The sequence below is a fragment of the Drosophila navojoa genome, chromosome 2 (genome assembly GCF_054131105.1).
Source record: "Drosophila navojoa isolate 15081-1374.11 chromosome 2, UAZ_NAV_1.0, whole genome shotgun sequence".
In the NCBI taxonomy this organism is placed as follows: domain Eukaryota; kingdom Metazoa; phylum Arthropoda; class Insecta; order Diptera; family Drosophilidae; genus Drosophila; species Drosophila navojoa.
Genome location: NC_142890.1, coordinates 1,540,776 through 1,555,597, shown reverse-complemented (window position 1 = coordinate 1,555,597; position 14,822 = coordinate 1,540,776). Strand labels below are relative to the sequence as shown.

The window sequence follows — 14,822 nt, the reverse complement described above, 5'->3', positions numbered from 1 at the left end:
CAGCCATTTTTGCTGTTCTTGCTTTTGTTGTTGTCGTGTGTGGGACGCCCCCTTGAGGCTCGTGTGTTCAATAACGCATATGAAATGTAAAAGAATCCAATGCCAATCGATTGCGCGGATTAATCGAATAAACGTGCCTTCAATTTCTATTGCAACAAAACCAAGATAATTGGGATTAAAATCGAGTAGAGTGAACAAAATACGTTAAGTAGTCAACGTAATCAACAGCAGCGACGACAACAACAACAACAGCAGCAGCAGCAACACACCCGCCTCGCATGTATAGACATTCGGCTCTGTTTCTGTCTGTCTGTGCCAGCGGGCAAATCCACCACCCAAAATCCACAAAGCTGCATTGTAACAAAAATTCCACAACTCACCTGCGACGGCGACGGCGACGGCAGCGACGACTGCGAGCGCGGCTGCTGTGATTCTTCTGCCTACTTTCTTTATTGCAAATCTAATTATCGTTTTGCAGCACTTCAGTTTTTGTGTTTTTGGCAATCGTTAAAGCTAATGTTCTATAAATGGCTGTTTTTTCTCGATTTTTTTTTTTTTTAAACACTGGCACGCACGCACACACACACGCTTACTCAGTCATTCGCTCGCACACACACACACACGCGTACACACACTCACTCACTGGCACGCACATGCAGCGGCACAGACGCGAATAACCGTTAGCAATTAACAACGGGCACCGTGCACCTCGAGTTCAGAACATCGACTGCCCGAACGCACGAGCTCTGCAGGAATATAGTGGGAAAGCCAGCTCGACGCTGAGCTGAGCGAAGAAGAGCGCGCATGCGCCATTCATCCTCTAATTCTTATCACTGAAACCGCAACTGTAACTGTCAAACTAACGGAATTTACGCGCTTTTGTGTACGCTCATTGCGGCGTTTGTTCATTTCGAGCGTATTGATTTTTTACCTCACTCTAAATAGTCTGTTAGAATGGGCAGTCGCTAATCATTTTATGTTGATAATAATTCACAGCATCGTATTTACCCGTATTCTTTTAAAATAAATGCTACTTTCAGTCAGAAAATTACACTAATTTAACACAAAGGTAATGCAGGTCTAACGGGCTGAACTATTCGCCTGCGTTGCTAACGCGCGCGAGGGCTGCACTAACCGAACGAACTGTGTACGAACTGGTTCTTACATCGGCTGGTTCCCTTGCAGGTGCATTGAGTCACTTACATGGCATCCAATTCAAAAAATATTTCATTTAACTCGTGAGTCCAATAAATTTACATTTGTATAAAATATTGAGCTGCTTGTGAATTTTAGTATCATTATGGTACAAAACATTGATGTGAGTCACATGCATAAATTGCAACTTGCATTCTAAGAGTGCATTCATTCAAACTGAAATCGAATTCAAATGTATAGTTACAATCGATAATTGTGGATCGTAACTGAATATAATATATATCATCTTCCCAAACATGTTGACTGTTTAAACTTACAAAAATACCATTTTTTATAGCATTGATGAACACTTTTTTAGTAATTTTATTAAATTAACCAGCAGTTAAATATTTTTAAATTTACCGATAGGTCATCGTATCGGACGTTCAAGTGCTGTAAAAGACGAACATTTGTGAGAGCAACTAAGATCGACTGGCCGCCACATTGAGTCGTCGATAACTCTTACAGCACTATCGACTAGTACATATTGTTTTTGCTCAGAGTAGTTAATACAACTGTTTTCCTTTACATATTTGCCCATCAGGTTGTGCAATTTTGTGTGTTCCTTTTTGGTGTTTGATAAGTGCTGCGCGTTTGGTGATTCGTTTTGGCATTATATTTGCAATTGTGCAAGAAGTTGTGCAGTTCACAATGCGAGCGCTGCGAAAATCAAAAAAGTCGCATTCGTGTGTGTGAAAATTCAATACAAATTGCAAAAGCAAAAAAAAAGCCAAACAGCAAAAGTGAAAAATGTGCTTGGTGGAGCATGCGGAAAATAAGCATAAGCTCTCATCCGCCAACATACTAACAAAGCAACAAACCAAACAACGTTCGTCTTCCTCAACATTTTGCTCCACACTCAACAACAGCAACACCAGAGTCTACGATATAAACACGCAACAGCAACAACAACAACTCGAAGCAGAAGAACAACAACAACAACATCCCCAACAACAACATCTCCATCATCATCAGAGCCCAGTCTGCGACAGCACACACACGCCCACATTTAACGCGAAATATAGGCGAAAATGTTTGCTGCTGCTCTCGCTGCTGCTGTTCCATGGCTGTTTCAGTGGCTTACATAGCGCCAGCGCCTACAACTGCACCACGAATCCTTGCCAGAACGATGGCCAGTGCCTCGATGGGCAGTGCATCTGTGCCGATGGCTGGCAGGGACCTGCCTGCCAGTTCTGTGGCGGCAAAGTACGGTTAGTAATGAAGCACTCTCTCTCCACAACTCCCCTCTCTCTCCCTCTCTCTCCTCATCTCTTTCATTCTTTGAGTTTGGTGCAGTTATCGTTGTCGCCGCATGATTCACTGCGACAACAACAACATTAGACAAAATGAACGTTAAAATGTATTATTCAATCAGCTTTTGCACTCTATATATATATGTATATATATTTTTTTTGTTTGCGGCCGATTTGTGTCAACCAACGGTTTAGTTTTTTGAGCTGTTGCCCATTCTCGTTAGACGGGTTCCACTTTGTTGTCTCCAGCTCTCTTTTTCTTTTCTCTCACATACCCTGCTTGCTGCCGTCTGAAGGGGTCGTTTTGAATACTATAAGCAGTTTGTGACATGTTTGGGTTTGTTATAAAAATTGTAATTGGGAATCCTTATTATTTTAGGGAAGTCGTGAAAAGTCAACGCATCTGAATTGGAAATATTACTACTTCATTTCAAAACAAAAGCAACAACAAGCATAATTAACATACAGGGTGTTTGCTAGTGTCATAATCGCACTTATTACTCGTCGTTGTTGTTGTTTGCTTCGCCTTTCTCATTTCATTCTTTACGTTAAACTGTGTGCTTTCTACGCGCTTACGCCCATTTCTGACGCGCTCGTTCTTTCCCACTGTCTGGCTGTCTCTGTCTTGCGCACGTCTGACGTCTTCCTCTACCATTTCCAATCAGAGTGCATGCCTTAATTACCTGACTCTTGGCTTTGAGCCTGTCTTCTTCGCCTTCCTCAGCTGCGACTGCGAACTCACTCGAGCACAAATCAACTTTTATTCTAATCAGTGGAGAAAAAAGTTCATAAAGCTCATAAGACAGTTTGTTTATGTTTCATAATAACGGGTATTTGCACAGAGTGCGCTCGATAAGGGCGTTCTGTATCTTGACAGCCGTGTACTTAACACAACAGTTGGCTTTGTTAGCATATAGCGATACTTGTATATAGGGTATTCAAGTGTGTCATCATTTTTTGGTGTCTACAAAATGCACAGAAGCATCAACAGACTTTGCATAGGCTTATGTAAAGCAGCGATTACAGATTAGCTATAGATTTATCTGTGTGCAAAAGTAGAGCATCACGTAGTCGGTTAGCTACTTTCTGGAGTGCTCTCTGGCTTCCATCTAACTGTCGCCATTTGCTCTGTTTTATTTGCTTATTTTTTGTAGTTTGTTGTCTCCATTGACCGATTGCCATTGTTACGATATGAATGCAAAAGAAACCAACACATGCATAGCCACACTTAACACATACATACATACATATATGAATAACTTCTATATAGTTTTGTGATTTACAGCTGATATGGCATAGCCTCAATTTGGCCAGGCTTATCAACAGCGAAAGGCGTTATCACGTTTGCGTTTTGCCCCATCAGCGCGTCAGCGCACCTGTCTCTCTATCTATCCCTCTCCCTCTCTTACAGAGGTGTAAGGTTCTCTCCATTTCATTCTTAGCTATATAAGCTCGTATTTGTTTAGTATTCAGCCAGACGACTCTTCTTCTACATTTAGACAGGTTCTTTTCTTCGAGCTGTTTGCCATATGTGTTGCAGCTCGCTAAATCTAAACTTGGAAATTATGATCCATAATCCATATTAAGACAGTTGCCTATAGATATTCCTCACTGGAGGCTGTTGACTATCCATCATACAGTTTAATAAGAGTTTCAACTTTTGATAGAAAATCATGAAATGGGTTAATTTTATTCATTATGCATTCACCTTCGATCTCCATATTGAGCAATCAGTTCTTAACTTTCTTATCTCATTTAAGACTTCTAATCTAGTTTATAACCTGACCAAAACAGAAATTCGACTATGTCGCTAGGTCTTGGACTAAAATATTAAAAGTATTATAAAAATTTATTATTAGAGGCTCTGAATAGTCATCCTATTTCCGATAGTAATCGATAACTGCAGATTGCAGATCGAATCCTATATTCCGGGTATCCCCTGGTAAGCCACACCCAGCCCCAGAGCTTTCTTAATTGTTTCTATTGCAAAAAAAAAACTCGCACTTTAATTAGTTGCGAATTGCAAGCACATACAATGCGAAAGCTAGTTAGAGCATCTATTTATTTTACTCATTATGCACTTTGCTCTGGTTTTTCGTTCGTTAATTTTGTAGCTGAAACCTGATACAGCTGTTGGCTTTTATGGCAGTTCGCCAGATAAAATGTGAAAGCGAGCGGACTAGAACACCATATCATATCATAGTATAGCATTACCATATAGTTGTCCGACTAATAACTGTATAATACAAATATAGAGAATACTTTTATAATTACAAAAAGCTGATTTCATTTATTTGAATATGCAAATATTGTCCAATAGAAAAATCGACTTTTCGAAAATATGCATATAGATATCGTTATTTATCAGTAATATAGATATACAAAGCGATATTTATCGATAAAGCCATGTGCATAATATTGAAACAAATCGAAAGAAATCAAAATGAAAACTGATTAAATTACGAATATTAAAGCATGATTTTTCATAAAGTTCAATGCTTCTCTTTATAAGCGATAATAAAATAAAATATAATTATAAATATGTAAATTTGTAGCCACACTTTCACCGTTGACAGTAAAGGCAATAATAAGTACTAACCAAAACTGATTTATTACACTCATTTATGAAGTGAAGAGAGTATATTGGTTTTGTACAGTGCTTACTGAAACAGCTCTTCAGAAATGTATGTATATGGCTCTGCATTTGAAAGGAAATCCATTAAATTGGGAACTTCAAATCTACTAATATAAATTCCATATGTATAGGGTATATGTATGTGTACTCGTGTGTCATCCCTTCTGATAAATTACTACGAATTATCACAAACAAATATCCTCTAGCTCTATTATTTATGGTGCTATAGAAGCTGGATTATAACTTATAACTAGATGGGACATATTTAAATATTAAATATTTGATCCGAAAAGCGTACTACATATAGGCTTCAGGGTTATCGAATGTTTTTGGGATTAGCATTGCATTACTGTTAACCTATTGAACCTACTGTTAACACTATTACTACTATTAACTTAACGAGTATTCCGCAGTCGGTCATACCCGATTGCCACGATATTTTTTTTTTGTTTATATTGTTGAAGTTCATACTAAAAACGTTCGAGCATGACGTGAGTGTCCATGGAAATGCGCATTAGCAATTCTAATAAAACATTCTATGCACTGCTTAAGCCTGACTTGGCCATTATGACATACATATAGATCTGCATATATACATATACATATATTGATATATGTATAATTTTCTTTTGACCGAATTTCTGTTGTTTCACAACTGTGTCTTGATTAGTGCAATCTATTGAGTTTGAATGTTTAAAAAATGTTTAGAAAACACTTGTAAAGTAAACAGACGGCCTATGATAGAGGTAGGAGGTTTACTATCAAGACATCAGCTATATATACTATATGTATATATATTGACCTGGCTCAGTTAATTGTTTTCAAGTTGAGAAAATACACAACGCTGCATATCTTATGTCTCTCAGTTGGCAAATGAAAAGAAAGCAGTTATTTTTAAACGGATATGATGGACGCGTAGACAGACAGCTGGACGGCTGGACGGCTGGACAGCTAGACAGTTGGACAGCTGGTCGGTTTTACTATAATAACAATAACAAAGAGCGCTGCGGCAGTTGCGGTGCTTCTGGCTCGCTTCTCATGCCACATGCCACTTGCCACACAGTCTCTCATTGTGTGCATCAATTGAATGAAGCTTGCATTTGCGTTGCCTCGCAAATTCAATTATCTTGAAAGAGTCAAAGAGAGACGCGAGTGAGTCGACACAAGCAGAGAGAGAGGGCGAGAGAGTGAGTGAGGGAGACAGGGAATCACAGATCGAGCTCACGTCATCTGGCCGTAATTTACATATGTAATTGTGAGCCTCGAATCGACAGTCGAGTGCCATCCAAATTCGATTTATTTCAGCGCATTTTAATGCCTCTTTGAAAGTGTGTACATAGCGAGCCTATTGATTCGTAGGCAATGTGTGGAAATCGAGCCTAAGCAATCGAACATGGCGATATATATCGATTTTGCGAGATATTTAGCTTTAAAGTTCTATAGTTCTATGCAGTTATAGAGTACTGTACTCAAGCGCAAGTTTAGATCGTTTTAGAGTTTACTTGGATTGTGGGTCTCCAAAAATAAATTGAGGTTGATATTTATTATCTAAAACTTATAAGGAATAAGCACTCCCACTAGAGTTTACTTGGTTTGTGGGTCTCCAAAAATAAATTGAGGTTGATATTTATTATCTAAAACTTATAAGGAATAAGCGCTCCCACTGGAGTACTGGTGATTGGGGACGCTGTGTTGGGTTCTTATGAATATATTTTATATAATTTAGGAACAAGAGGTCTAAACTCTCTCTTATCCGAATATGAACTGAGCCATATCAGTTCTTCTGGTTGTCTGACTGGACTCTCCAGCCTCCATAGATTATCGATAGTCTTAATTTTTTAGTGTTTTTTTAAATACTCAGGCGATCGACTTCAGCGTAACTCGAAAGCTTTGAGAATTATAAGCTGAAGAATAATACGTTGATCGTATATCTGGTACAGAGTTTGTATTCCTAAAGACAATTACACAATTATATCTCGAGAATTTCAATGTGGACGCTAATTAATTCTACAGAGATATATTTGATAGATTTGAACTCTCGTAAGTCTTACAGCGTAACTATTACTCTTAGATACTCCGAGAGTTGCAGACTTTAAATTTTATCCTACTTACACCATACACTCTCTCATGTTTGTTTTTGCAATTATTTTATAGCATGTACCATCCCATGGGGACCATACACGATGGCTGGGGCAACTATTCGGTGAGCGTCAAGTGCAGCTGGCTAATTGATTCACATCATCCGCATTGGGGTCGACGCCACAGCGCGAATCCGTCGCGTCCCTCCAATATACGCATACATCTGCGCGAATTCGCCACGGAATGCGGCTGGGATCATTTGTATATATACGATGGTGATAGCGTCGACTCGCCCCTACTTGCGGTCTTCAGGTGAGTCCACCAAATCGCTTAGCGAAACTGTAGCGTCTGACTAATCTCTCACTCTCGCCTCTCCAGTGGCCTCATGTATCGGGGCAACTTTTCCATACGGCGTGTGCCCCAAGTCATCGCGCGATCGGGCACAGCTCTACTCCATTTCTTCAGCGATGATGCATACAATATGTCCGGCTTCTATCTGACATACAAAGTGAATGGCTGTCCAACGGATAATGATGGTAAGTAGGACTGAGAATCGGAAGGAATTATATTAGGAATTCCCAAGGAAATCAGAGAATCTTTAAAGATTCAAGTTTGGTTGACATAAATGTTTATATAAGGGCTTAAATAGAGCTAATGTAAAAATGATTAGATTAAATGTTTGTTAAGGACGGACTAAATTGATTGTAATTGTATTATAAATTATATTGAGTATATTAATATTTTAAAATAGACAATATTTAGTTCAACGTCCAAAAACTATATAAATAGATTGTTACTTAATTTTGCATTAGTATTTCCCCATTTTATGAATTATCAAATAATTACCGTGTACTTCCCTAATCGTCTTTTTAATACTGAAAACCAAATGCATTCTACATCGAACTTGGTAGAGTTTATTACGTAATACTAAAGATAAGAGGTGAAAAATGAAAATCAGCTAGAAATAAACATAGGTAGAAATTGTCAGAAATGAGTAAGTGCTATTGTAGGAAATGAGAATGAAGTAAATAGAACTGTAAGATATGATAATATAACATAGTACGTGTATACAATATAAATACTGATGTGCTCATAAAGGTATTAGTAAATATCAGTATTAGTAAAGTCATAATAGTAAATTGAGTATTAAATCTTAAACCACATTATTTAGTGATAAACATAATACTGTACTTGCTATAAAATTTCACAAAATACTCTACTGTACCATGCTATAATAGTACACTATAATAGACTATACCATGTAGCATCATAAAGTAGTATGTTCCCCTATACTATACTCTGATAAACTAGACTATCAGTTACTCCTTATTGCCATCAAATTACATCACTCTATACTACTACACGATGACGGCTTAAACTTATCTACATGATATTATCTCATACTGTGCTGTACTACTATACTACTAAACAAGATAAATATATATAAAAGATATCTAATGAAAATAGTTTAAGAACGTTCTTCGTTTTTTAATTTCAAACCTCTTACTCCCCCAGAGCTGGAGTGCTCCGGGCACGGGACGTGCAATGATGGTGACTGCCTGTGTGATCCCATGTACAGGGGGGAGGCCTGCAATGTGGCCGCCTGTCCAAACAACTGCTCAGAGGCGCGGGGCCACGGCATATGCAGGATAGAGCAGGAGCGGTAAATGCAATATGAATAATGATAATAGTGATACCGATAAAAACTAACTGTAATACCTTTCCATGTTCCATAGCTGTGAATGCAATGATGGCTATGGCGGCGACGACTGCAGTCAGCTGCGAGCGCACGGCGTTTGGAGCACGGTCCACCCGAAGCACTCGGTGGCACCGGCGGGCAGTGCCTCGCATGGTGCCGCCGTTTGGCGCGACACGCTGCACATCATTGGCGGCGAATCGTACGGCCGGGGCGAGCTAATGAGCACCTACGACTTCAATGGCAATGTGTGGGAGACAATGCATGCGGAGAACGGCACGGCGGTGCCCGAGAAGCGCTATGGCGCCTCCACGGTCATGTATGGGGATAAGATATTCATGTACGGCGGCGTCGTCAAATCGCAGGGCATTACGAATGAGCTCTGGTCCTTCGATGTGTCGGCCAAGATGTGGGAGAACATAACGGTGAAGACGGAGCCCTGCAACAGCACGTACTCGATGTGCGGGCCGCTGCACGTGGCGGGCCATACGGCGACGCTTGTGCCCGGCTACGGGGACAAGAACAACTATCAATACATGGTAGTGATATTTGGGCATTCGCCACAGTACGGCTACCTCAACACGGTGCAGGAGTTCAACTTTGGCACTCGCGAATGGAAGATCCTGCAGACCTCCGGCTATGTGGTCAAGGGCGGCTACGGCCATAGCGCCGCCTACGATTTGCTGACCGAGAAGCTGTACGTCTATGGCGGCATTGTGTCGGAGAGCGATGCCAGCCAAGTGCTGAGCTCGCGTCTGTATGCGTACGAGCCGTCGACGCGCATCTGGACGCTGCTGTCGTCGGCGCCCAGTGCACGGCTGCTGCACACGGCGAACTTTGTGAATCCGGGCCTGATGATGGTCTTTGGCGGCAACACGCACAACGACACCTCGCAGAGCTACGGCGCCAAGTGCTACAGCCAGGATCTGCTCATCTACGACGTGTACTGCGACTCGTGGCACATGCATCCGATGCCCGCCCATCTGCAGGCGGACCTGGCGCGCTTCGGCCACAGCTCGGTGGTGTTTGAGGATGCGCTGTATATCTATGGCGGCTTCAACGGCCAGATGCTGAACGATATGCTGCGCTACGATGCCGGCCAGTGCAGCTTCTACACCAAGGAGGACAAGTGCACCAGCGCCCGGCCGGGCGTCAAGTGCATTTGGGATGTCCAGCTGATGCGCTGCATCAACATAATGCGGGTGCAGCGCTCGGCCATTTACGATTATGTGGCGTGTCCGTCGAAGAGCCGCATAACCATGACCTCGGAGCATCTGCATCACGTGCTGCGCTGCCAGGAGCTGAGCAGCTGCCAGTCGTGCGTGTCGACCACCTTTGGCTGCACCTATTGCGGCAACGGAGTGTGCAGCAAGGAGCGCTGCCGCGAGACCACGTCGGTGGCCTCGATCTTCTTCGTCGACTCGTCGACCTCGACCCAGCACGGCCAGCATGGACATCACCAGCCAGCGGTGACTGCGGCGCCGCCACTCAACGCCAAGCGCCTGGAGAGCTGCCCGCCCAGCGAGGACAAGCTGGTGCAATCCGTATGCGAGCAGCTGCACAGCTGCCGCGCCTGCATGTCGAATGCGGCCTGCAAATGGGATGCCGAGCAGAATCGCTGTCGCAGCCACATCTCCGCCTCGGGCGCGCCCTACAACCGCAGCACGCACGACGACAGCCTGTGCCGGCCGACGTGCGCGTCGCAGACGAATTGCCACAACTGCACCGAGGACGAGTGCATCTGGTGCCAGAACGAGCAGCGCTGCGTCGACCGGAATGCGTACACGGCCAGTTTTCCGTACGGCCAGTGCCGTGAGTGGACCACGTTCACGTCCAAGTGCCGTACGGCGCCAATAACGGCCCTGACGGCGGGCAGCACCACGGCGCTGTCCAGTGCCCAGTGCGGCTACTACAATAGCTGCCAGCAGTGCTTGGATGATCCGGCGTGTGGATGGTGTGACAACGGCTCCAACACCGGGCTGGGCAAGTGCGTTGTTGGCGGCGCGTTGTCACCGTACGATCAAACGGAGTGCGCATTGAAGCACTGGTTCTTTACGTCCTGTCCACGCTGCAATTGCAACGGTCACTCATCGTGCAATGATCAGGAGCACTGCGAGCAGCCGTGCAGCAATCTGACGATCGGTGCACACTGCGAGAAATGCCGCACTGGCTACTGGGGCAATGCGATCAATGGCGGCGAGTGCCAGCGCTGCGAGTGCAACAACCAGGGCGACTACTGTCATCCGGATACGGGCAAGTGCTACTGCAACACCAAGGGCATTGTGGGGGATCATTGCGAGAAGTGCGACTCGCAGAATCACTATATAGGCGATCCGTTGCGCGGCTCCTGCTACTACGAGCTCACCATCGACTATCAGTTCACATTCAATTTGTCCAAGAAGGAGGATCGCCACTTCACCCAAATCAATTTCCGCAATTCGCCGGCGAAGCCCGAAATCGATGCCGATTTCACCATCACGTGCAGCGTCCCAGCCAAGATGGATATATCGGTGAAGCGGGCCGGCATGCCGGAGCGCCTCATATTGGTTGGCATCAACTGCTCCACGTTCCGGCATCGTTTCCCCAAGACCGAATATCAGTTTGGCCAGTCGAGCGACGACAACAGCTCGCTGACGACGTTCTATGTCTTTGTGCATGATTTTCAGCCGCCGATCTGGATCCAAATTGCCTTCTCACAGTATCCCAAGCTCAATCTACAGCAATTTTTCATAACGTTCTCATCCTGTTTTCTGCTGCTCCTGCTCATGGCCGCCGTGCTGTGGAAGATCAAGCAGAAGTACGATATGTTCCGCCGACGGCAGCGTCTCTTTGTCGAAATGGAGCAAATGGCCAGTCGACCATTCTCACAGGTAAGGCAGCCCGATATACCCTGTACTTAAGCACTACTCTATATACACACATCCATTAGGTTTTGGTTGACATTGAGCCACGCGAAACAATCGACTTGAGCCTGACGCTGGAGGGCATTGCCAACATGTCGAAGAAACGCAAGAAGGTGAGTGGACGAGTTCGAGTATTCAGAGTGCGCATATTTAACATTTCCCTCTTGCAGGAGTGTCCCAGTCCAATTGCCTTGGAGCCCTGCAATGGCAATCGAGCCGCAGTGCTCTCGCTTCTAGTCCGGCTGCCCACGGGTGGGTAATTAGTATAGATGAGAGCAAGGCATATCGAACGATACTGTGTAGTAGGATATGCTGTTGCTTTCCACGATCTCTCTCAATACCTGTTGTAACTCATCAACTAACTTATTCTGTTCCATATCCCCTAGGTGGCCTATCGCAAGCACCTGCCGGTCAGTCGGCCGGGCTGGCTGTGGCGAGCGCTTTAGTCACGCTTGGGAATCCGCGTCGTCCCTCAATCGAGCAGCATCCCAAGGAGCCAAAAGCGAAGCGCAAGCAGAGCCAGCATCCAGATAGTTGTACATAATGAAATCCACAAAAACACATGATGATTATGATATAGTGTGTACAATTAGATAATAGATTACTAGCATATATGCTTCAGATTATCTTTATCTAATATATACATAATATACAAATACACACACACATAGACAGACACACAGACACATAAGCCAACACACACGCCGCTAGCAAGTTGATAATCCGCAGTTATTACTATTTTAATGCAATTAGTCTAATACCCTAAAAATACGAGCGATACGAGAGTATGATGCAAATAATATTAATAATTATAATATTAAATATAATTAATTGATTATTAATGATAATATTAATTAATACTATAATAATATAAACAAGAATTAATTTTTAGCAAAAGGACATATTTATATACGGAGTTATATATACAATTTGATATAGTTGATAGGTCGTGCGTAGCGTTGCAAAATAGTTGTAAATGTTTTATTATTTATTATTTATACAGCAGACAAAATATATGTAAAATTCAATCCATTTTTTTTTAAATATATATATATATATATATAATTATATACAGACATATATATATATATAGCTTAAGCGTGTTGTTAGAATTTATTTAAGCAATTGATTATGTTTTCTCTTTACTTTACTTAAATTAACTCGTTTTCTTTTTATTTTTTTGCTAGTTACAACAAAAAGACATTTAAAATCATTTTTAGCAAAGGCAAAAGAAGAAGAACAAGTGATCTTTATAACAGATAGTTGAGAACAAACAAAAAATCATAAATCTGCTAAATACTGTGTTCATACATAATGGATAATAATACACTGAAAAAAATAAGAAGAAGAAAACTAATATAGTATTTTGTTTCTGTGCAAATATTTACAACAAAAGAGCAAAGAGAACGAACAAGAAATAATGAATGTAAATATAAACCATATATATATATATTATACGTAATTTATGCATATATATATGTATGTATGTATATATGTATGCGCCCAATAACAAATCACATATGTAACTTAAATTTTAATTAAAAAGAAAGCAAAAATAGCAAAACTAAACTAACAAATTTCAATAACAAAAGATTATAAATAATGCAAACAAATTTTCGATTTCAAACAACCAGAAAAAAACTCAAAATTAAGCCTAAGGTTTCCACTCGGACAACAACAACAAAAGCAACAACAGATGAAATGAAATGCACTGTGTAACTAGAGACAGAAAAAACAAACAGAATCAAAAGGCACTTGTCAACCACTTTTTAAATATACATGCATGCGTATAAATACTATATATACAAATCCCAACACTGTTACAAAATGTAAACAAAAACAAAAGCAAAATAACTCAAATTCAAGCAAAACTAATTTGCTGCATGCATTTTCCTTCGAGCTCATCAAACATGTTTTCAAATCGAATTTAGAATTGTTTATTCCTAATTTTATTTAATAATCAATAATACTTGCCAGCTCTCCCTTCCCTCCAACTCCTTAGTCAGTGCACAGTTCACAATGTAAAGTTAATAAATTATCAAACTCAAGACTTGTTTGTTCTACAAGAGTTTTAAATCAAATATTCTTTGACAACACAGAAATATACAAACAAAACAAAAAAAAAACAACTAGTTAAAAGTCATTAATAAATATATATATATAAATATATTATATATATAACAAATTAGTTTATTATAAACAAAATAAAACACTGAACAAAATGAGGGCTTTTATTTACCGTACCTATATATATTTCAGATGATTTTGATGTTTATGAAACTTGTTAGCCTCGTTTTGATATTGGCCGACTCGGCGACAGCTCGGGTTGGCCGTATAAAACCGGCGCACAGAACTTTCACTTTCACTCGCCTGGCGAAGACGTCACACACGCCAGATGACAAACAGGCAGTTAGCTCTGCTGCAGGGGTGTGACACATTTGAGGCGTGGCCTTTAAGCTGTGCAGCTGGAGCTGCACCAGAGCATGGATGGCTTGCATAGCTTTAAATTGCTGTTTCCTGTTGGGTTATCTGTGGATAGATGGCCTAAATGAAAGAGGGAGAACATTGAGAGACAGAGAGAGAGAGAGATTTTAAGGCAAAGCGAGAGTGAGGGAAGAGGGCAAGGTAAGATAATTTCGGAAATATCTATAGATGAGTATGGCTATAAAGAAGAAGTAAAATGGGAGAGAGCGAGAAAGTAGAAGTAGTGAGAAAGAAAAAGAAAGACAGATAAGGAGAAAGGGCGAGGGAAGCTAAAGGAATAAATAATGTTAAAAAAGTTTATGTATATATATATGAAAAAGTACTTAAGGTAGAGCAGGATTAAGACTGGGACTGAAAGTGAGAGAGCGAAAGAGAGAGAGTAGGAATGAGGGATAGAGAGAGAGAGAGAGTGAACAAGACATTTGAAGTAAGAGCAGAAGACTGTCAGAATAAAGAGAGAGAGTGAGCTAAGAGAGTTAAGATAGAGAGAGCGAGAGAAAGAGTGAAGAAGACATTTGAAGTAAGAGCAGAAGACTGTCAGAATAAAGAGAGAGAGTGAGCTAAGAGAGTTAAGATAA

General features: G+C 41.5%; 2 protein-coding genes across 4 annotated transcripts in view; one reads left to right on the top strand and one right to left on the bottom strand.

Moving 5' to 3' along the window:
- Tusp (WD40 superfamily protein Tusp) overlaps window positions 1–734 on the bottom strand; it is a 36,845-nt gene extending 36,111 nt beyond the window's left edge. For all 3 annotated transcript variants that reach the window (XM_018101121.3, XM_018101143.3, XM_018101132.3), the window contains exon 1: window positions 381–734. The gene's annotated coding sequence lies outside the window, so the exon portion shown is untranslated. The remainder of the gene's footprint in view (window positions 1–380) is intronic.
- A 903-nt stretch (window positions 735–1,637) lies between these two features.
- dsd (attractin-like protein dsd) lies at window positions 1,638–12,984 on the top strand. Its single transcript, XM_018101157.3, has 8 exons — window positions 1,638–2,405; window positions 7,237–7,473; window positions 7,540–7,697; window positions 8,677–8,824; window positions 8,898–11,727; window positions 11,787–11,873; window positions 11,931–12,012; window positions 12,147–12,984. Exons 1-8 carry the CDS (start codon window positions 1,945–1,947, stop codon window positions 12,302–12,304), a joined length of 4,161 nt encoding a protein of 1,386 aa, XP_017956646.1. The 5' UTR covers window positions 1,638–1,944; the 3' UTR covers window positions 12,305–12,984.
- Window positions 12,985–14,822: the final 1,838 nt, after the last annotated feature.

What these genes read in the sequence shown, in the direction of transcription:
- dsd (XM_018101157.3), top strand. Translation starts at nt 1,945, where the DNA reads ATGTGCTTGGTGGAGCATGCGGAAAATAAGCATAAGCTCTCATCCGCC. An exon ending in TGCAGGATAGAGCAGGAGCG is followed by an intron (nt 8,825 to 8,897) that starts GTAAATGCAATA and finishes CATGTTCCATAG; the next exon opens with CTGTGAATGCAATGATGGCT. An exon ending in CCAGTCGACCATTCTCACAG is followed by an intron (nt 11,728 to 11,786) that starts GTAAGGCAGCCC and finishes CACATCCATTAG; the next exon opens with GTTTTGGTTGACATTGAGCC.